The sequence below is a fragment of the Patiria miniata genome, unplaced genomic scaffold (genome assembly GCF_015706575.1).
Source record: "Patiria miniata isolate m_02_andy unplaced genomic scaffold, ASM1570657v1 HiC_scaffold_7, whole genome shotgun sequence".
Taxonomy (NCBI): domain Eukaryota; kingdom Metazoa; phylum Echinodermata; class Asteroidea; order Valvatida; family Asterinidae; genus Patiria; species Patiria miniata.
Genome location: NW_024037074.1, coordinates 45,889,288 through 45,911,133, shown reverse-complemented (window position 1 = coordinate 45,911,133; position 21,846 = coordinate 45,889,288). Strand labels below are relative to the sequence as shown.

At 41.1% G+C, this 21,846-nt stretch overlaps 1 protein-coding gene across 1 annotated transcript; it reads left to right on the top strand.

The window, feature by feature from the left end:
* Positions 1-206: 206 nt before the first annotated feature.
* Positions 207-21,119, top strand: LOC119745230 (PDF receptor-like). Its single transcript, XM_038221454.1, has 12 exons — positions 207-210; positions 2,234-2,371; positions 4,190-4,308; positions 4,716-4,819; positions 7,007-7,157; positions 8,309-8,462; positions 9,269-9,335; positions 9,455-9,527; positions 16,275-16,360; positions 16,961-17,147; positions 17,317-17,409; positions 19,353-21,119. Exons 1-12 carry the CDS (start codon positions 207-209, stop codon positions 19,398-19,400), a joined length of 1,224 nt encoding a protein of 407 aa, XP_038077382.1. The 3' UTR covers positions 19,401-21,119.
* Positions 21,120-21,846: the final 727 nt, after the last annotated feature.

Below are 21,846 nucleotides of genomic sequence, written 5' to 3'. Positions count from 1 at the left end.
TTAAAGCAATAATGGCTATCAAACTGGGTATCTGGAGCGCACCGAGCAGAAAAATCATGTTGTTAATCACATTACTCATGTGCCGTCCCTCTGCTGAAACCATGTTACAACTAGGGCTATGCAAGAGGTGTTTTAATACGTAATCGGCGTGCCTAATAATACTTCTGAAACAAGTGACATTGTGTGATAATTGTAAATTGTTCAAGATGGGTAGGCATAAGTGAGTTAAAATGCCGTTGTCGCGCGTGGTAGTGTTAAAGTACGCCAATTCCAAGCGTATCCTTACTATCTGTGTGCCCAAAAAGTGAAACATTGACAAATTGTTTTTTTTTGAAAGCCCAAAACACTTTGATGGAAACCTGGTGTAATGCCATAGGCTGAAGAGTTGTACCGGCCGTTATCACGCGTCCAACCAAGAGTTGTTCATCCTTGTGTGTAGGATCCGTGATCTGTTCGCACTTCTTTAGTAAGTGACGTCACCAGCTTCAATGCCTATTCAATGCTGAACCCAAATTCAGCATGTCCACGTAAGAGTGGCCCAAGTAAAAGTTACACCCTTTCACTTAATTGATTGTATTTCTGTATCTAGCTACCCAAATGGAATGGGGTAAAAAGGAGTGGATTGAGAAACAGTCGAGCTTTAATGTAATATGTAATTATTGAAGAATAAAAACGTTCCTATAATACAGTTTTAATTATTTGTTTTCTGAATGTTGCACTTTATCGGCACATTCGGTGGTAGTTGCTTCTCACTTCTTTTGACACCGTGTCAGTTCGCAAATCCACACCCAGCAAATCGAACAACCTCTCGACTAAAAGGAAAAGCTGCTTACGTTGAAAGCTTTGTTTTTCGTCGAGATTTACCAATGAGGTCTTGTCGCTCCACCGCATGACCAAGATTCCGAGGAGGGGGGTCCTTGGGAGGTGGCATCCCGGGTAATTTGCACACGCGCGCGCGCGCGCTCGCTGATTACTTGTTGATTGGTCGGGCCGAGGGGAGTAGACGATTGTAGGGTTGTTTGCTGAAAGCTCGCGTAAATTGCTCGTTGGCGCCACTGGGTAAATTGCGGGGTACTGGCACGTGTGCACGGTGTTGAATGTGAAATCAGGAACTAGAAAGCTTGGTCGGGTCGTTTCGTAATCGTGTTAGAGTCAGCAAATCAGGAGTTTATATTTCCTTGTAGATCTTTCCCCAGGTGATTGATATGAATAATTTATAAAGAGATCAATTTACATTCTGAGGCTTAAATGCCTTTATTTGTCCGGATGACACTTCTTGATTTGTTTGTTTATCAATTCCAAAACTTCCTCTTAATTGCATCGATCAGTAAAATGTTCCATTTGCTGAAGGCCCTGCTTAAATTCCTAAGCATGCGCCGGCGCTAGAAATAAGTCCGATTGTCGCATTTTACAACGACAGAAACGTGAGGTCACGGATAAGGGTATGCGCCCTTTTCAGCAAGGAGTTATTTAAGCAGACGATGACATTTGCAGCAGGAAATATTTTGGAAGGATTTTATTAGTGTGTTATTTGTCTTCGTCTTGGTGTCTTCGTATCGTTTTTGGTTAATCATGACGGCGACGCTCGAATGAAAAACCAAAACATCACGTCTGCTTCTAATTCAAGAAGCTCTTTATGGCCAGCTAAAGAGACGGGAATTCGACTCTTTCCTCTGTCAAGAAAGAAAGAAAACTCTTTTGATCGGAACAGAATGACAAAACGTAGATTTACGGCCCCTGGTGAATGGAAAAAATAAACACAGCCCACCCTGTCGTGTGTTTGTTTTGGAAATACTTTTCAGTAATTATTTATGGCTTTGGGTGGAAGTTCTTCAGTAGACATCGCACACTGCATGTATATTTGGATAAGATTCCGCCTCAGAAATCTGGCGAGATGGTCCGAAGCCCCACACTATATTCAAACAACAAATTTCCGAGGAATTTCTATGGGAAGAATTTTCTTCAGTGACTTTTTCTTGGGGTTGACATTTACTAGCTGACAAACATGCTAAGATTTAGTGCGTCGTTTCCTTTTCGATGTGTCGGATATGCGACTTCCCTGCGTACTTCCTAAACGTATTGACGGTTTGTTCATTTCAACTATTTTGAAGACTTACCGCAAAATCACACTAAAAATAAATGTCTTTCACAAGGGCTGGTTTGTATGTATGGCCAAATATGGTTACAATATATGGGCAGAGGAATTTTTTTAGATTTAATGTGTTTAATAAAGTTCGCATCTTCTTGTTTTCTGCAGAAGAACTGGAATGCCCTGTCTACTTCGATGGGACGATGTGCTGGCCTGCTACTGCAGTCAACATCACAGCCTACCTGCGATGCCCCAATATATTCCCACAATTCGACACATCAAGTAAGTTGTTTTTTTGGAGGTAAATGGGTGCATTGGGTTTTTTTATTGATGAAGTTGCGAGATGAGGATAAGAGGACAATGTAAATGTGGGATACATAAAGGAAGAAAGGAAGGGAAAAAGGGAGTGCACAATTTACACAGAGTGTGCAAAAAAGTGCAACATTCAGAAAACAAATAATTAAAACTGTTTAACGTTCCCCCCCCCCCCAATGACATTATATATTACATTAAAGCCTTACTATTTCTCAATGCACTCCTTTTTACCCCATTCCATTTGGGTCCCAAGATCCAGAAATACAATCAATTAAGTGAAAATGTGTAAATTTTACTTTGGCCACTCTCACCTGGACATGTTGAATCTGGGTTAAGCAATGAAGAGGTAATGAAAAGGCATTTTTGTGACGTTACAGGTGAGAGTGGCCCAAGTAAAATGTACACCCTTTCACTTAATTGATTGTATTTCTGGATCTAGGGACCCAAATGGAATGGGGTAAAAAGGAGTGGATTGAGAAATAGTCAGGCTTTAATAAAATGTATAATTTCATTGAAGAAAAAACACATAAAACAGTTTTAAATATTTGTTTTCTGAATGTTGCACTTTTTTGGCAAACTCTGTAAAATGGGAAATATCAGAACGGATTAAATCCTTCATCGGGAAGCGGGTAAAAGTTGACATTGATCCGAGCCATGTGCACTGCATTACATTGTTCACAGGAGTGCAAGTTGAATTAAAAATAATAATGGATGGAATGTGTGCTGAGATATGATATTTTTTTTCAAACAACATTCTCCACAAATTGTTAATAATTGTCCCCGCCGTCTGCTACACCACTGATCAAACATTAGAGTCTTGGATTACAACGCATTACTGAACCTCCCAGAAAAGCCAACGGTTCGTTCCCCGCAAGACGCTTACTCTGGCGAGGAGGACATTTTGCACGGGCTCGTGCGAACTTTGTCCGTCCTGCACTTAGCGGTGTTTGAACAAGCGAACTCGTGGGTGAAATGGTGAAAAAGATAAGTGAAAACGATCTTTAAAAATGATCTGATCTTGGACAATTGATTGGTTGAGAGGATATATATAGGATGGATATTTTTAGGACCTCGCCAACGAGGAACGTGTCAGTTTTTGGATGCCTTGGTGTCGACTTGGACGGCTGTCAGTATAGCTGGTTTGAACTTTGCTCGTTGCTGGCTGAAGTATATTTGTTCAAGGTGTCTCCAGGAAGACAAATGGAGCCATTTCTTCCCCTAACAGCCGGTCAGGATTAAACTCAATGAGTCCCTCCCTTCAGAAATATACCGGCCGTCATGTAACATCATCGCTACGTTATCTTTCGTATGATCTTAACCTAAGAACAAAATAAAATTTCAAAATTTTAATGTAGTGCACAATCATTGTATGGACATTGAAATATTCACACTGTGGTTTGCGTTTTACAGTGAGTTTTTTCTCTTTTTTTTTAAACGAAGAAGACAAACTTCGCATTTTGTGTCACCTTTCCTTGGAAAAACAATACTTGGGATCGAATTTTAAAAGCATATATGCTGACAAAATACAGGGGCGGATTATTCACCGGCTTAAGCACAAAAGGTTGTTTGCGAAAGACTCGTTTCGTTGCAGTGGCTCCTTTGCAACCTAAAGTTTACATTAAAAAGCTTCATTTGTTTACTTTGGATGAGGATACCACGTCAATAGAGGGCGGGCATGAGTAAACATAGAAAGGTGAAATACTTAAGTGTCGCCTTGTCAGAAATGCCATTCTTTGTTTTTCTTTGTGAAGTGTTTGTGATGAGTAATCTCTTGTCTTCCCTCAGAATTTGTCGAAATGTACTGCACCATGGATGGTATCTGGGGACCGGTGAACTATGACCCCTGCCTCCAGAAAATTGTTGATCAACCTCCTAAAACCAATGCAACGGATGAACAGATTCAAGTAAGTGTATTGTGTGGTCTTTTGAAGTGATAAATGTTTAAATACAACATTTAACTACAATTTACGTAATGATGGTCAACATGCCAAAGTTCTCATCCACTGCTCAGCAGAATTGGTAGTACAAAGGAACTACCTTTCTTGTCCATTGAAGCAGGAATCACGTGAAACAATGAAAGACATAGAAATTTGTACCAAGCTTTTGTTTTGTTTCACTGAAATCATCTTTGTTCATCCCTTTTTATTAAATTAAAATAAGCGTAAAATTTGGCTGATATTAATTAGGGGGTCAATCACATGAAACGTGTGCACACACAATGTTGAAGTACAGATCAAGGTTTATTTTCGTCTGTTTCACTCAAACGTGTGTTCTTAAGTTATCCAGTAATTTTGTCTTTTCTTTTCTCAAGTTTCATCGAGACGTCCTCCAGGGAGCCAAGACCATGGAGATAGTTGGTCTTTTCCTCTCCTTCTGTAGCCTCGTCTTCGCCCTCTTTATCTTCAGCTGTTTTAGGTATGGATGTTTGAGGCTTCCGTACTTTAATACTCTTACGTTCGTTCTTTGCGTTGCACGTTTTTGTTCTGTTATGATGTAGTGATAGATTTAACAATAATGACTGCTGTGTTGTGGGATATGATGTTTTGGACACCCGAGGGGCGCATAGCACCCGAGGCGAAGCTATGCCTCTGCCTCGGAGGTTATACCTCTGTCTTGGATTCTTTGGATTTTGACGTAAAAATCACGAAAAACAAACAGCAGTAGACACAGCAATCATGATAATCGAACGTCAACTCACATGCATGTCGCGTGCTCGAAACAGCTGATCGTCTGCTAGTTCGCTGCTCCCACTCATGTGTGAAAACATGGTGAAAATAGCGTGAGAACCAACGATACAAGCGCTTCACACCGTAGGTACCGTACGTCCAAACTCATAGCACACTCCCTGGGTGATATCACGTACGTGATATCCCACAGGGAGTGTGCCTTGACTTTTTATAGACTTAACAAGGACCGTTCTTTGCCAATGAAAATACAGTATTCAAGACAGAAGTATAACAAAACATTTGTTATGGCATTAAGGTTTTTCATTTTCAGGCTGGCGATGTAACTTTGCAGATGAAAAAGTCCTTTGTTTGTTTTTCCTTAAACTCCTTTCTAAACGAAACATGGTTATCATCTTTGATGGGGTCATTTATTTTCTCCGGATCCATCATGTCTTCAAAGTTACTTCCAAGTAGTACTATTTTGCATCAACCTACTTAGTCAAAACTGTCATCGATAGTGCAGTGGGGTCAGAGTAAATTAAGGGAATTCTACAAAACACTTCCCCCTTGAGACGTCCCGTTGGCTGTAATATTCCAGCACATCCCTTTAATTCTTTCACAAGCGAGATCTCTCTCATCAGTGACTAAGCATTAAACGGTTTGGAAGGAAAATGCAGACACGTCGTGATATGAAAAAAAATTGAAATTGATGTGTGGTCTTGGTATGCTCTTCATAAATGGCGGTGCTTTCAAATGCCGCTTTGTCTACTTTATCAGTTGCCTCGTTCGGACTGCTCGGATAATCTGGTCTGATAAATGATCAGTGCTTCTCGTAGGAATGATTGCTTTATTGGCCAAGACACTCATCCGTGGAGAGGTTTTTTTTCCAGGTTGAGCAGAGTGAGGTTGATTTGGTGTTAGCGTGGTCCGTACGATGAATGCGAGCTCGATGCATCGAAACAGGCACTCAAGAGTAAACGCAGCAACGCACGAGGCCTCGCGCGAATATTATCCGCGCAGAGAAGATCGTTTTGTAGACGAGGAATAAATTAAGTGTAATTTGAGACTGTTTTCTTAGAATGTCTGCTATGGATTTTTCTAGGACTGGGGCATTGATTTTATGACAGGATTGTAAAGGGCCCAGGGATGTGCATCTCTGGGTTGCTGGTCGAGGGTGGTTATAGGGGTCGCAACAAGGTTAAAATGAGCGATATTCCATTTCGATCGTAAGACACTTTGTCGTCATTTCCATATTTTCTCGCGTAATCAATCCCAATGTGATTAAATTTCAGTCATGTACTCCCCCCCCCCCCTCAAAAAAAATCTGACGTTAATATTACAATTAGCAAACTAGCCACAAAATTAATCTCATTAGATTACTATTTAGGGGGGGGGGGTGAAAAATGTTTCGAAAACTTGCCATTAGCTGGGATCAATAAAGTGCAAATTGTACAATTACCGCAGTAACTGATAATAAGGCCTATGGTCATTGATGGTGTTTTGTCGAAACGCTAGGCTACTTATAGAGCTGCTTGGTCATATTTACAGTCGAAGCGTACTTATTTGCACTACCTCAAGAAGCTGAGTGTGAGGTTGTCGTTACTTTATGGTTGATTTACCTCTTAGCGGGATCTTGACAGTTTTCTGACGGTTCTACATGTAAAGACCAAATGCAAGAATATACTGAGGTCACTTTTATTTATTGCCGAGGGAATCTGACAGTCGCCGACAAATTTGAGAATTAAAACGGACAGGTTCTAAATTGGTGCTTCCAAACCGTCAGAAAAACCCATGATTTTTGTACTTCGTCAATAGAGATATCTGATACATTCTGCCTGGACTTGCCGGCCGCAGTGACAGCACGCACGCAATTGGAGCCACCGGAGATACTCATTGATTTCCAGGGGTATTTTTTTCTCTCTCTTTCAATCATCAGGAGTTTGCAGTGCCACCGGACTAAGATCCACAAGCACCTGTTTGCAGCTTACATTGCCCGCCTGACGATCGAGATCATCCTGGGGGTGAACCGGTTCTACACGGTGACCCAGGCTGAAGTGGGCTATGCGGAAACCTTCATCTCAAGAACCGTAAGCAACAGAAAACAAATCTGCTGAACACAAATTATAAGCTTAACACCGTTTTATACCTGCCAAAACGGCATGTATTGAATACTAACCTCAACTGGTTCCCAGTTCATTTTCGCTCAGCGTTAACATTTTCCTACGCATATTTGTTTTAGCACCTATATATGTGAAATTGGGCCTAAAGCGCCACCAAGCGTCTGTCCGGTAGATCGTTTTCTATAATAACATACTATAAGCGAGTTCGGTATTCCAACTGCGCATGTGCACATCAAGATTTGCCGATTTTTTTCTTTTGGGATAAACATTTCATCGTATGCGTGCAAAAGCATAGCGGGGTACCAGCAACATTGAAGAGATCATCGCGTTCTGAAGTATAACATTTTGCAAAAACCTTTGGACAGTTTTTAGGTGTCTTGTGTGTCAAAACTGTTGTGCGAACGAAAGTTCCATCTCTTTTCGATTGCACGAAAAATGGCACAGAATGAAGATTTGGTTACCACGTCCCCAATAGCCTTGAGTGCATTTGTTTGCCGCGGTTATCCCGAAAAAAAATTCGTCGACTCTTGCTGTGCACCATACTATTTTGGAAGCGAACTCGCTTATTGGCCCATTTTTATTTTAGCTTATTTAATTCATTTGACCATGTTTAAAGATCGTTATATTTCTGCTGTCAATGTATTACTTTTGTTTTGAAACAGCAAAGAAAGCTTTTTCCCCCACTGTACCCAATACTCTTGTGACTGGGCCTTTCTTAATTCCACTGCACTAAATTGCACTCGTCCGACTCCCCTTCAATATAAACGCACACCGGTGAAGTTTATTGATTTCCCGGCCCAGACGAGCCGCCGGCAATGCCTCATGTTGATCACTTTAGTTTTCCGTCTCAGCAATAATGTAGCAAATGTCTCCTACCTCATGTTTGCCTCAGACAAAGCAAGACTTCTCTTTCTCTAAAAAACTCATTAATGCAGATAGATTTCTGGAATCCATTCCGATTCAAGACTTTATGAAACATAAGTGCAATCCAGGACAATGAATAAATACATTGCTTGCTTGATGCGCAGGTTAATCTCAGCTAATCTCAGCTTGACCCAGTTCTAAAGTCTAGTAATTTGATCTGATGGTTTTTTTTTTTTTTATTTGTCCTCCCACAGCTGCCGTTGTGTGTTACTCTCGAGGTCTTCCGAGAATACACGAGACTTTGCACTTTTGCCTGGATGTTCATTGAGGGCATGTACCTCAACAGTTTGCTGTCGTCAGCTGTCTTCGGCAAACCCAAATTCATTGCCTTTTACATCGTTGGCTGGGGTATGTTGATCAATAAGACCAAGTGGCGGGTTTTGGGAAACCTCCCCCCCCCAAAAAAAAAAAAATAATAATAATAATAGACTTGTTCACACATTTTTTCAAACTTCAATGTGCCCTAACACAATATTCCGTTGTCTTTTTTTCCACGAATTTCGGTATGTTTACTAATTAGACCACGAGCAACAAATATAATCTAATTACGACGGTAAAATTTTGCCTCTAAAGGGGGGCTGTGACATTAGGGAGACATGAAAATATCTCCCTAATGACCGATGTCTTCCATCGTGCGAAGAAATTACGATAACGTGTCTCCTTAATGGTACCATTGCACGAATAAATAAAATAAAAATAACAACAATAAAAAAAATGTCTATACATGTATAACGCAAATACATTGCATGGCAATCATCGTTAACCTACAAACTTGTAAAAATTTCTTTCAACATTACATTTATTAAAAATGTTTTATTGACTTATAATTAAATTTTGGCTTTTGGACTGTTATTAAATTTGGTACGTTTGTTGGTTGGTTTGTCTGTTAACAAGATAACACAAAAGTTATGGACGGATTTGCATGAAATTTGTTTTAGGAGTGGTCTTTGGTACAAGTACAAATCGATTCGATTTTGGAAGTGATCCGGATCTGGGTCTGGATCCAGGATTTTTTTTAAGGATTCTTCACCATTTATGCGAGTATTTCTTTTGGGTGTACTGACAATGTGGCGGGAATTGTTTAGCCTTGGCGGAGGTTTGCGCACTCTGAGTGCTTTCTTGTTTGTTAATGTGTTCGTGTTTTCTTTCTCCAGTAATCAGTGCACCACTGATAATCTCCTGGGCCGTTGCGATGCATTTTACTCTGGGTTCCGATAAGAAGTAAGTAAACTAAATGACTTTCTACTGAAGTTCAAATCTTTCAAAATGTCCGATCAACTTTGACCTTTGAAATTATCAACCATAGACTAGCTTAATTGTTTTGTTTATGATGTTTTCAGCTGCTGGTTTGGTAATATCAACACGGTGTACTATTGGGTGTTTATCGAGATACCACGCAACGCCTTACTCACGGTGAGTGTATTTGATATCTCGATGAGAAAACTCATTCAATTTACATGTTATACACTGCAAAAAACTGCAGTGTTAAATTTACACTATTGGTATTTATATAGGACCATCTGGTGTTAAATTTTACTGTTGTGTTGTCCTATATAGATACCAAATGGTGTTAAATTAACACTACAGTTTTTGCAGTGTAGTCACCAATCATTTAAGCAGATCATCAAGTTGCAAAAGACCTTTTATTCTGTGCTTTGCTCAGCACCCGCTATAGCTGGGTGGAATCATATACTAAGGTATTACTTTGACCTTAATTTACATGTTGACCCCAAGTGGGCGTGATAAGCTTTTGCAAAGCAATTTTGCCACATATTTCATCATCAACGTTATGTGTCGCGTAATAGCGATACGTTTTGGAGTGTTTTTACATTGTAATAATATTAAACTATTCAAAGTCTGAAAGAAACAAATTTGCCAAAAAGCAAAACAAACAAATCAAATGAATCATTTTTTTTCACGTGCCAACTGTGACTTCAGAGGACAGTGAAATCGTAGCATATGACGTGCATAGACTGGATACCTCTCCATTAAACCTTGCAATTTGTGCTTTCGCACACTCCTTTAGGTCTTTTACAAAAAAAAGATACACAGAGACATCAGACAGACAGACAGACAGACAGAACGACCGACAAACATCATACAGACATCGTAGGGTGTTCTAATTCGCTCTTTTCCCACTTTCGCCATGGGCATGCAGAGCCTCGATCAGGCAACTTTACACAATACATATAGCCAGTCTAGCGATTCCCGTGTCGGGGTTCAGATCACTGAACCGGCTATTCTTATTGTGTAAAGTTGCCAGATCGAGGCTCTGCATGCCCAATGGCGAAGCATGAAAAGAGCGAATATAGGTTATCGTTGACGAGAAAATCAACACTGTGAGAATGCACTGTGTGTATGGCGCTACTGTGCAAAAACAAGTAGCCTTGTATTACACATTGCCTAGTTTTTTTTGGATTTAGGGTCACGGAAAAAAAGTTCCCCTTTTGCTATAGGTAAGACAACACCTGTTTTCGCATTGCTGGAAATGGTATATATTTCCTTTTGTTTTTTACCAAATCGGAAGATCAGGTAGAATTCACTGAACATTAAAGCGTTTGATCTTTACCTTTTTCTAGTTAACTTAATTGGTCTTTTATCCTTTCGAAATTGCTTCCGGGAATTTAAGCCTAATAAATAAGCTTTGGGAGAAGATAATTGCACTACTTTTTCGCAATAAGATTTGGCTTTGCATTGGAAACGGCTGGCAATTTATCAGGCTTTTCAAGCGATCTACTGACACAAATACTACGGATTCAAAACAACCTGCTACTCTGACCTATAACGAAAAGGCCAGTCTGTTTTTTGAGGGGATAATTTGCATGAGAGCGTAATAATCGGCTTTTTATATCAGGAACGAGGTTTAGAGGCATGTTTGGGCTACGTTTATCCGTCGCAAAATGAAGAGGAACACTCAAGGAAATCACGATAAAAAATTGGGTTGAAAGAGTGTTCTCGGTGGGAGTAAAACAGTTTTTTTTCACCCGTTTTTTCTTAACTACACGAATACAAAGGAATGTCCACAGTAGGTATGCAAAGGCTGCGTGTGTTTTGTGACGGAACGCAATTTGTTCCCCAGTTGACTCCGTGCAGCTCTATAGATGGCGTTGTTTGGCCTAATTACTGGACACGCTAAATGATATCTCTGAACGGCTTCTTATTTTTTTTTTTACCTGAACTTGTACGTAGGCCTACCGTTATAGTGTTTTAAAGCGTGAGGAAGTTGCATTGTTTTCACACCAAGTCCTTCAATCACAATAATTGTTTCCATTGTTTTACGAGTTTAAACACTGCAGCTGTCGATTGATATGAGTGCACAACTCAAACCGACATTCACAAATTCTGAATGGTCTGGTTTGTGCCATGTTTTGAACGGCGCGTACAATTTCGCGTTTTCCTCTCCTCTGACCATCTATGATTGAACTTGAATTCAACCTGCAGCGGTGTTCTAGATTCGGTCACGACGAACAAATACTACACACTAAGAAACTAGACGCAATCCTGTACAATGTTCTAGATCATTCAAGCCCGAGGGCAATGGTACAGAACTTGTTTCTTTCGCCGTGTGTTTACTACAAAATCCGACGAGTAGCGCCATCGGGACGTTTTCCCCATAGTTTTTTTCGCTCCAAGAAGAAAACCCATTTAGACATACACGCTCTTGTTAATCCTTAGTACTGCTGAGCAACGGCCGTACCATCTTCTTTGCACGATATTCGATGGGTTTGGATGAAGGGATTTAATGGTGTGGGCGGAGAGTGATTTGACTGGGGGCGTGAATACATGCCTTGTATTAAACGATATCCTAAGGGAGGTAGCTAAACCGATATGTAAAGGTTTTTTCTTCCAATTGAAATACGCTGGTGTTTGTTAGTATTTGGCAATAATCAATAACCATACACCTTATTCGCAAAGAAGCCATTATGATCTTGTTCCCTGTATGAATTGTATATATTGTAAACTGTTGAATGGGATGGTGCCAGACTATATATGCATTCCGAGCCTCACTTTCATTTTATTTAAATGTGGCTTAAAACATCCGGGAATGTTTAATCACATATTTTAGATTATTCATCAGAGCAGACTATTAATTTGTAATTAACTTCTTGTCATTGCTTTCATTTCTACTCGCAAGTTCCAAAAATGAAGAATTAACCTCGTTTTGAAATTAATATGGCCGACTCGTGAATACAGCCTTTTGGCTGTGGTTGTGCTTGTAGTGTGCAGAATGGTAGACTTTCTTCAAGTCCTCACATTGACGAAACTGAGGTGTATTTGGTACGCGCACTTTCATCCTTCCCCTTTCGATAACCCGTTCTACTGATTCAGATTATGGACTGAACACATCTCATTGAATTTTAATAAAGACATCGGTGAAGTAACTTCCCCAACTTTAGTTTTACATTTCACTTGTAACAGACAAAAAGTTTCAAAATTGGTATACAATACAACCATTATTTGATGAATTCGACTGCATGTCGTCACTTTACAGGCATGAGGCAGTTAAAGCTACAGTTCATCAGAACGTGTCTCGGACGCTGAACTCAGGCCCAATTATTCAAAACATGATTCGGCAACTTTTAGTTTGAAATCGAGATCCTAGAATGCTTTTTTTTATCGGAATGTACAGCTGAAGCTGAGCTGAAAGTTCATCAGGTTACTTGTTCTGCACCCTTCTTTAGATTTGGAGCACGTTTGTTGCTTCAAACGAACAAAATGCACAAATTACACATGATGAACTTTATCTTTAAGGGGATGTCACTTTATATCGAACAGACAAATTCAGTAGGCCTTTTTACGGAATAATGACCAGTCCTCCAGGAAAGTGTGTCAATATCTCCAATTTATTCTATAATTGAAAGCAGGTTGCTGCGTGCCAATGATATCGGATACATAGTGGTGCAGAGTTTCTGCCCCTTTTATTAAGAATGGTAGACCTGTATTAGCGGACGAGCCTAATTTCCTGTGCCGCCAGGTCGTAACACCTGCTAGATGTATCAGACTTTATCCCAAATGTACCATCAATGCAAAAATTTCCTTATTGCTGAAGCGTACACGTTTTCTCAACACCAATTTACTTAATTTGTTTTCATCAGCGATGCTGATGAATTTGGACAAATTTACGGTTGCTCTTGGTACTTTAAAACCCCGCTTTAAGTGGGGTTAGCCTTGTTACGAGCCGTTACTAATTCATTCCGTCAAGCTGGCCTTTTTGGTGTCAGCGGTGGCCTTTCAAATTCGTCCATTGCCCTGATGTCAGCCATTGAATCCATTAGCTAGGGCACAACACTTCAAACCGCAGGATTTCTCAAATTCAAAATATACCCACTTTTTACCCCCAAAAAAGAAGTCTGTATACGAGATAGTACTTTCTTCTGGCATGTTGTTAGACGCGAAGAAAAGCAGGTTTGAAGATAAACAAGTGATTTCAACGGTATTTTTTTAGTTTTTTTTAATCTCTTCGCAGCAAAATTACGGAGCTTAGGAAGTGCCATCAGACTTGTTGAGATCCTGACATATGTTATCTCAGGATAACGACATATAACACTCAGGCAAGATGACGACATCCTGAAAGTAGGATGGCGGCATCCTGAGATGATTCATCACAGGATGACGGCATCCTAAGACTAGGATGACGACATCCTGAGATACTTCATCTCAGAATGCATTTTGAAGAAGGATGTCGTCGTCCCACTTGCAGGATGTCGTCATCCCATGATATATTATCCCAGGAAGTCGTCATATTGTCTGTAAAATGTCGTCATCCAGAGTTAAAATATCTCAGGATCTCAACAAGTCGGTTGGCACTTTCTAGAGCTCCGTAGAAAATGACTTAACAACTCATTTGGTTCGCCACTGCACCTGTGAAGCCTTTACTCGGCCAACACCCCACTGGAATCTGCCCTTCCATGTGCAAAGTGGCTCTCTCCTACCTCGTCAAAACAAACCGTGTCCAACCCTGCTTCCCTGCACCCGAAGGCGCGGAATCCGCGCGCGGTTCTTGGTTTGAAATCAGTTTCCAAAGGTGACCCGGCAACGCTAGCCGTTTTCTCATCAAAGCCTCTGATATGATGTTTCTTTTTAATGCACCCCAAGATGGCAATCCCACATCTCGGTCATCCAGACCCGCGGGGGGTGTAGGCCTAATTATTGTCCCCGGTGATTGTCGTTGGAACTCAGCGGCGCCGCATGCCTTTAACTGCCCGGGTTTATGCGGCCTCCGTGTCGGCTGGAAGCACAAATGAACGTGCGCTGCTAACTTCGTTTCCATATTCCACAAAATGTCCATGGGCGTGTATGCGTTACTCGGGCTAATTAGTGCGAATTCCCCTGTATTTGTTTTCATCACCGGGCCGAGTTCAACTGCATATCCTTGGGAATCCTTTTCCTTTGATAAAATTACAGCTGAGTCACGCTCAGATCGTCACAAATCGATGATGGCTAACTCCATAATAAATATACACAAACAGAGCTGAGATAGGTCGCTGTCTGCAAAGACACATCCAATCTCTATTTAACCACGAGTTCTACTCTGATGTGTGGGAATTGTGGCCTAGCGGTTAGGGTTCGTGACTCATGATCAGAGGGTCAGGGGTTCGAATCCAGCTGCTGACCATACGTTGCGTCCTTGGGCAAGCCATTTCACCCCAACTTGCCTCTCTCCACCCAGAAGTTAACGGGTACCTGCATGAGCTGGGGGGTAACCTGCGATGGACTAGCATCCCATCCATGAGGAATAGAAATATTCTCAATCGTTTTATACCACTGACATCGGAGACAAACGCCGGCCTGATGGGCCATATTGGCTCGGGACAGACTTTACTTACTGTTCTATACTCTGATGTACATTGGAAAAGAACGAGTGTTATTACTGCAATCTCTCGGAATAAGGTGTTGCAAAATTTTGATTTGATTTTTTTTTTATTAGCCGCTATTATCCAATTGGAAAGCTGCGTGCCAAGACCTTGTTGTTCTTGTACCAGCCTAGCCTAACCAACGTCGATTTTGCAATCGATCAAACTATACTCTTTGCGCTCATCATGACGAGTTGTAATGTTTTATTTAAACGATGAACAAAATCCCAAGGACTAGCTAAAAACTTGAACTTAAACACTTAAAAAGGTTTGCAGTGCTGGAACCTGTGATGCATCTCATAATAACATGAATGTGTGTAAATCGAACAAACCAGACTCATTCGCCATTCCAGCCCGGGAAATCAAAACTACCCTTCCGAAATGCCATCTAAAATGAGATGGAGACTGCGGTAAATGAAAACGACTAGCCGGCTGTAGAGACGAATTCCCCAGGCGGGCGAACCGAAGCAATAAGACGGCATAATATCAGCTTGACCCGATCGCTCGAATCAGTTGCTGTCCCTACGGACCCAGTTAAGAGAGGCGGTGTGGGCCCGTACAAAGCTTGTTGAGGTTCTGATGAGAGCCTCAAGCACCGCGAAGTTCGATCGGTGGGGACTCGGGGGACTTGGCGGGGTGAATCGATCATGCCCCCCCCCCTCCCCTCCCGTACACGAGGACGTGCAAGGACGGTTCAAAGATTGGCGCGGTCTGCCGCTTGACATAAAGCAATTATTAAAGCAAACTGGAAATTCGAATCAGTCATGACCTGCATATTAAAAAATTAATCGCTTTGAAATTCCGTTTACTGTTTTATAAAATCTTCTTACAGGCTACTCAGGAAAAAAAGGCATCGGTGTCATTATACATCTCTTGCCAATTTAGTTGTTAGTCACCTCTTATACTGTCAAAACATTGGTTCATGATGCAGACAAAAATCCGAAAACAAACCAAAAAAACAAACTGAACAAAACCGAGCAAACGACGACACTCATATCTTTTGTCCATATATTTTGTAACCGGAGACAGTGGACTGTCTTGCTGGCAACCTTCTCAAACCTAATTTGTTATCATTTGTCATCATTTCAGTTGTAAAATAAAGAGTGCAAGAAGATCTCCAATTAAGTGACCAACAAATCCCAACCTGCAGCATTTGTCAGGTTCAGTTTGTCACAATTATTTTTGTGCCTGCGATCTGTCAGGCTGTTTCATCCTGAGATGGAACCCAATCCACCTGTTCTTTTTTAGACGTCGATTTAGGCCGCCAGGGGAGGAATTTGATGTCCCTTTTTGTTTTGTATCGCAGATGAATTTGTTGTTCCTCATCAATATACTGAGAGTCTTGGTTACTAAGCTGAGGGAGAGTAACACGAGCGAGACGAAGCAAGTCAGGTGAGTTTGGCTTGTTGGCTGGCTGGCAGGCTGGCTGGCAGGCTGGCTGGTGGGCTGGGGGGCTTGCGGGATGATTGGCCGGTTGGCCGGCTTGTGTGTACTGGCGGGCAGCTCGCAGGCGGGTTGGCTGGCGGACTTACTGGCCGACTGACTGGCCGGTGACTTGATTGAATGCTTGCTTGCGGGATGCCATGCTGGCGGGCTGGCTGGCTGGCTGGCTTCCGGGCTGGCTGGCAGGTGGGCTGGCTGGCGGGCGGGGTGGCTGGCGGGCGGAGTGGCTGGCTGGCGGGCTGGCTGTCTGACTGATTGACTGATTGACTGGCGGACGTGCTGGCGGACTTAACTGGCCGACTGACTGGCCGGTGACTTGATGGAATGCTTGCTTGCGGGGTGCTAGACTGGTAGGCTTGGTGGCAAATAACCAAAATAATAATTTTGGTTATTTGAATATGTCCACCGTGAAGTATAAAGCTGGTTGTTTGTGGGTGTTTACCGTCTACCAATCCTAATTTATTTTAGAGAGGAAATCTTTTCTTTCTATCGTTTCTGAAATCTAGCCACAATTTTGTTTTATACATAATTAATTATTCAATTCCCCAGGAAAGCCATCAAAGCCACCTTTGTGCTCCTCCCACTTCTGGGCGTGGCTAACCTAGTCTGGCTAATCCCTGAACCCGGAACCTTGGACAGTCCCGGCTGGATAGTCGTCTATAACTACGGTCTATTGTTCCTGGATGCCTACCAGGGATTCTTTGTGGCCGTTCTGTATTGCTTCATGAATGCTGAGGTATGTTGGTCACCAGCGCAATTTAAAACAGTCATGAATATCGTCACTGCTGAAGGCGCCATTTTATGACGATTTCAACATTTTTAATAGCTCCAAATTTGATACAAATTTGATGTAACGATTAAAATACGACCCTCTTTGCTGACGTCACCACGTTATTTTTACGCAGGTGCGCAGTGTGCTACGGCGCAAGTATTCAACATGGCGGACCTACCACAACCCCAATCGAGGACATAACATGGTAGTTACCACGGCTACGGACGTATGTACGACAGAGCATGCTCAGTTCTCTTAACCCAAGTTAGCTAAATTTTCTTCCTCTACATTGGTGCATGCTCCTTTGTGTCATGTCACATGAGCCCCACGTGTCCTCCCCGAACGCCAAACTAGTTTAGAAGAATTAGTTCATTCTTTTCTTAAGACCTGCGGATAGTTTTTTTTTTTAGAGTTCACTTCATTGGATTAATTTGTAATGCCAATTGCTCCCTGCTATCATTTGAAGTCGTATGAAGTTAAAAAAATCCTACGAGAGAGCATTAGTGACTATTATTAAGTTTGGCATTTTCGTCCAAATCAGTGCCCTCACACACTACGACTGTTTTGTGCCTAGATAATCTTTATTAAGTAAAACGTCACTTATTATACGACCTCTTCCTTTTTCTCCGATGTTGTTTTTCTTCAACAATCGCCAAATGGAACAATCATAGATGTTTTTGGAGTATGGATAGATGCTTATTAAGGCGCGGATCCGGGGGGGGGGGGGTTAACCCCCTCAGCTCTGTCAAAAATTGTTTTTTTTTGCCCAATAGAAATTTGCGTAAAAAAATAATGCTTACTTTCCCCCTATTGCTCTGACACCCGAAACAATTGTAGTAGTATTAATAAACGCCTGAGCCCAAAATACGGACAGAGCCTGGAGAGTTACGGGGTATTTGTTCACTATCTTGTAATATAGTGTTAATAATCGTTGGTTTTCAACAGCACCCCCGTTGAAAGTATGGTACGACCCCCCCCCCCCCCCAATTGATTTTGCGGAGCCAAGTCTACGGACACAAATACCTGTCTACATTTCAGCATTGATTTGCTGATGAAACTCCCCCCCCCTGCCAAAATTCCTGGATCCACCCCTGTTATCTCATAGATTAGAAACACGTCAAAATAATGTAGGCCTATCTATGATTTCAAGGCATGATAGGAAATGAATCCGTCCTTACAAATAGAACCGCAGTAACTCAACAGCCATAAAAAGCCCCATTAAGGATACACGTGCAAAAAAATCAACCGAATGGCAAATCCCCATCCTACAATTCGGGCGTTTCAATGTGCAGTATGTTGGCCATCGAGAGTTTGCCACGGAGAGTTCACTTTTGGCCGACAAATTCGCAGCGCGGGCTATTTGAAATTGTTAGTTTTTCCGGTCAGTAGTTTCTTAGTATGATTCGAGTAAATGTTTGCCCTTTTCTTTTCTTTTTATCAATATGGTGTTTTTGTAAGAAGGCAGAACGGTAGGACCCAAACCTTAAAAAATTTGCTCAAATTGTACTCACTCAAATGGGCCGTGTAAACTTGACAAGTGGACTCTCCGTGGTAAACTCTTGGTGGCGCACCGTGAAACGCCCGAATTGCTCCTGCATATTCCAACAGTCTCAATATTTTGGTATCCCTAGCTAGCTAGCTACCCCTCCCAGCCCCTCCTCATTCATTTACCCTTAATCTCAATCATTGCCATTCCCCCATTGCGTTCATTGTAGACAAAGGTCTTGAGTTTTGGGGTGAGAGAAATGTCCGACCGACAGGCTATGGAATTAACAACTCTTTTATGCTCTTCTTTTTCGGCGGTTGTCAAAAGAAACTTTCCATTTTTAAAACCTCTACAGATGTAAATTCATCGGCTGCAAACAGATAAAACGTCCAGTGCACTCACACAAAATCGAACAAGGTAAAACTATGCACAAGCAAGTGTCGAACCAAAGTATATCCATTTTGTGCACAGACTGTCGACAGCCTTTTCAAAGTGTCGAGCATGCCTACCACTTCGGAGCAAGCATGCGCACTTTTTTGTTTTACACATTTTGTTTCGATTTTGTGCACTTTTCCACCAAAACTCTTCACACCAGTGTACTCTTGTCAGCCGGCACCTTTCTTTGTTTTTTTCTCTCCACTGCTCTTTCGTGAATCATTGTTCGTTTTCCTTTTTTCTTCCAGATCCGCTTAACAGTTATGGATGATGGGCATTGCCAGTCAGAAACGTGACTCGGAAGCAACACATCAAATGGCCGTCTGTAAAGTTCTGTCTCCCAACGCGTCATGTGATTATTTTGCAGTCTAATCTGATGTAGCTCTAGCGATGACGAGTATTTTATATTTCAACATTTTTGTAGAACTATATCTTCAGGTGTTGTAGTGTAAATAGTGTATTTAAATTCCTCAATTTGTAATAAATGTATGCAGATTTTGAAAGTCGATGGAATGGTTGAGATTAGCTTGCACATTGTTGTGACGAATGTTACCGACCCGTATTGAGGCGCTATAGTTGCGTTCTCACGCTTTCGGTGATTAGGAACGTGATCTTAATATTACAAATATATAAATAAATAACGAGATAACTAAATAAATATAGGATACCATTTTGTAACACTTTAATCGTCGTGTCTCATTCGATACTTTTTAGAATGGAGACTAAACTTTAAACGATAAATAGCACGACTTACGTTAAGACGGATTTTACATATGTAGTGAAAAAAAACCAAATTCTTTTGGTTTGTTTCAATAAACACTTCGGTTTGTAGCACGTGTACATTTCCGACAGATTTTCTATTCGTAGAAATAATGCGTGTAAACTATCCTTATTACAAGGGACACGAAATTCAATGAAAGCTTTAACTGAATGTCGGGATTGATGACAAAAACAATATATTTGGTTGTACTTTAGTTGATAGGTTTCAACATAATGTAAAATATTTATAGAGATTTTTTGGAAAATTTTATTTAGTGAAGAAAAGATGTACAAAAAAATGATAACACATTGTCGATATTTTCCATCAAAGTATGGATAGATATAGATGGATGTTCAGCATCTAAATATAAATGGGGAGTTGAAAACAAAATCCAACTGCTCGGTGTAGAGCTAGAAAATTTTTACAGGGAAGGTGCAAACCAGTTGTATGGATGGCATCCGATGAATAGCTCAATTTATTAAGGTCGAAGTTGTGAGGGGGCGGGGTCATAGCAAGTGACCCCGCCTTTGATACGTCATTGGCTGTTGGTTGGAGGTAGTTGACGTATGTATAATAATTATGCTAATCTTTGAATCCTGTTTTATTGCCAGTGTTATAGGCAGTCGACTGTGACTTTTGTAATGCTGCTCGTCAGAGTGTAAATATGTAAATTATTTCCTTGTGTATGACTTTGTTTCAACAATAATACCATGTGTCTTAACCTATAACAAAATACCTACCCAATTAAGTTAAGATAAAACACTGACAATTCGTGAATGCAGGTTAAAAAAAGGGCATGTTACGTCAACCAAAAGAAAGGGGCGGACACACGCCTCCATGACCGATGTCGTCCGTCCCTGCTTTGTCCGCCCATTTCAGAATAAATATGAATATTAATGAGTGTATTGTTCACTGACATTGTTCAGTGGCGTAGCATGGTCGTTTTGATAAGTGAAAAAAGGCCGCTCGTGTTAAAAATGGACACTCGTAAAAAACAGGCATTCGGGAAAAAAATGGCACTGTTAAAAATATATTAAACATATAAGGGGTGTCTGTGTGGGGGGGGGGATACCTTTTTAGACTATAAAGACTATAAAGAGTTGAGAATCCTGCTTGACATGTCTAATTAGGAACATGTTCCACTGGATGGCCCGGGGATATCAAATGTGTAAGGCTGTAGCAACGACTAGTTAACTCTTGGGTAAATGTCTGACTAGTTTAGGAGTAATCATCAATTAAATAAGAACAAAAAAAACACGCTTAGCCTACAATTTTCAGACCAGGATTTGAATATTGTATTGATGGCCTCTGTCTTTGTTTGATTTCGAATTGCTATAGTGAATATGAAGGGATTCCATTGTATAACTTGTAAAAGATCTAAAGGTAATTTTTGGATTCGTTTTAGCTCCAAAATTGTTTTTATTACTTTGTGGATTTTCCTTCCTGAGTTTGTGAATTTTCCAGAGTTAAACATAAGCTGACAAGTATGGGCGTACCCCCCATTTTTGACCGGGGATGGGCCATTGGGATCAGGACCCGCCACCCACATTTTTGTATTGAGAAATTTAAAAGGATCGACTTTAACGTTATTTCCTCACCTTCATGAGCCCGTTTTTGGTTTAGTATAGCACTGACAACTGGAGAACAAACAGTGGAAAAGCTTTTAATGTACCGTTTTGATGTAAGTTTCAATGCATTAAGCTCTCAATTTTGCCTTAGATGTACATTTGTTTCATGAACAGCGCCACCCTGTGTCGTATACTATCAAAACCGCCACCCAGGCGTTTTCCTAATTTTGATGACCGCTGGGAAATGTTAGGATTTTGCTCATCGCCCGCCCCACCCCCTCACTCTCCGACGCGGAGTTACTCCCCCTCTCACAAAAAAAATTAAAGGTAGACAGAAAATGCCACGATATGTGTATGAATGTATTTACAACGAATATTTCATGTTGGCTTGGGCGTGTGCAAACAATTCTACGT

What these genes read in the sequence shown, in the direction of transcription:
- LOC119745230 (XM_038221454.1), top strand. An exon ending in CAACGGATGAACAGATTCAA is followed by an intron (nt 4,309 to 4,715) that starts GTAAGTGTATTG and finishes TCTTTTCTCAAG; the next exon opens with TTTCATCGAGACGTCCTCCA. An exon ending in AAACCTTCATCTCAAGAACC is followed by an intron (nt 7,158 to 8,308) that starts GTAAGCAACAGA and finishes GTCCTCCCACAG; the next exon opens with CTGCCGTTGTGTGTTACTCT.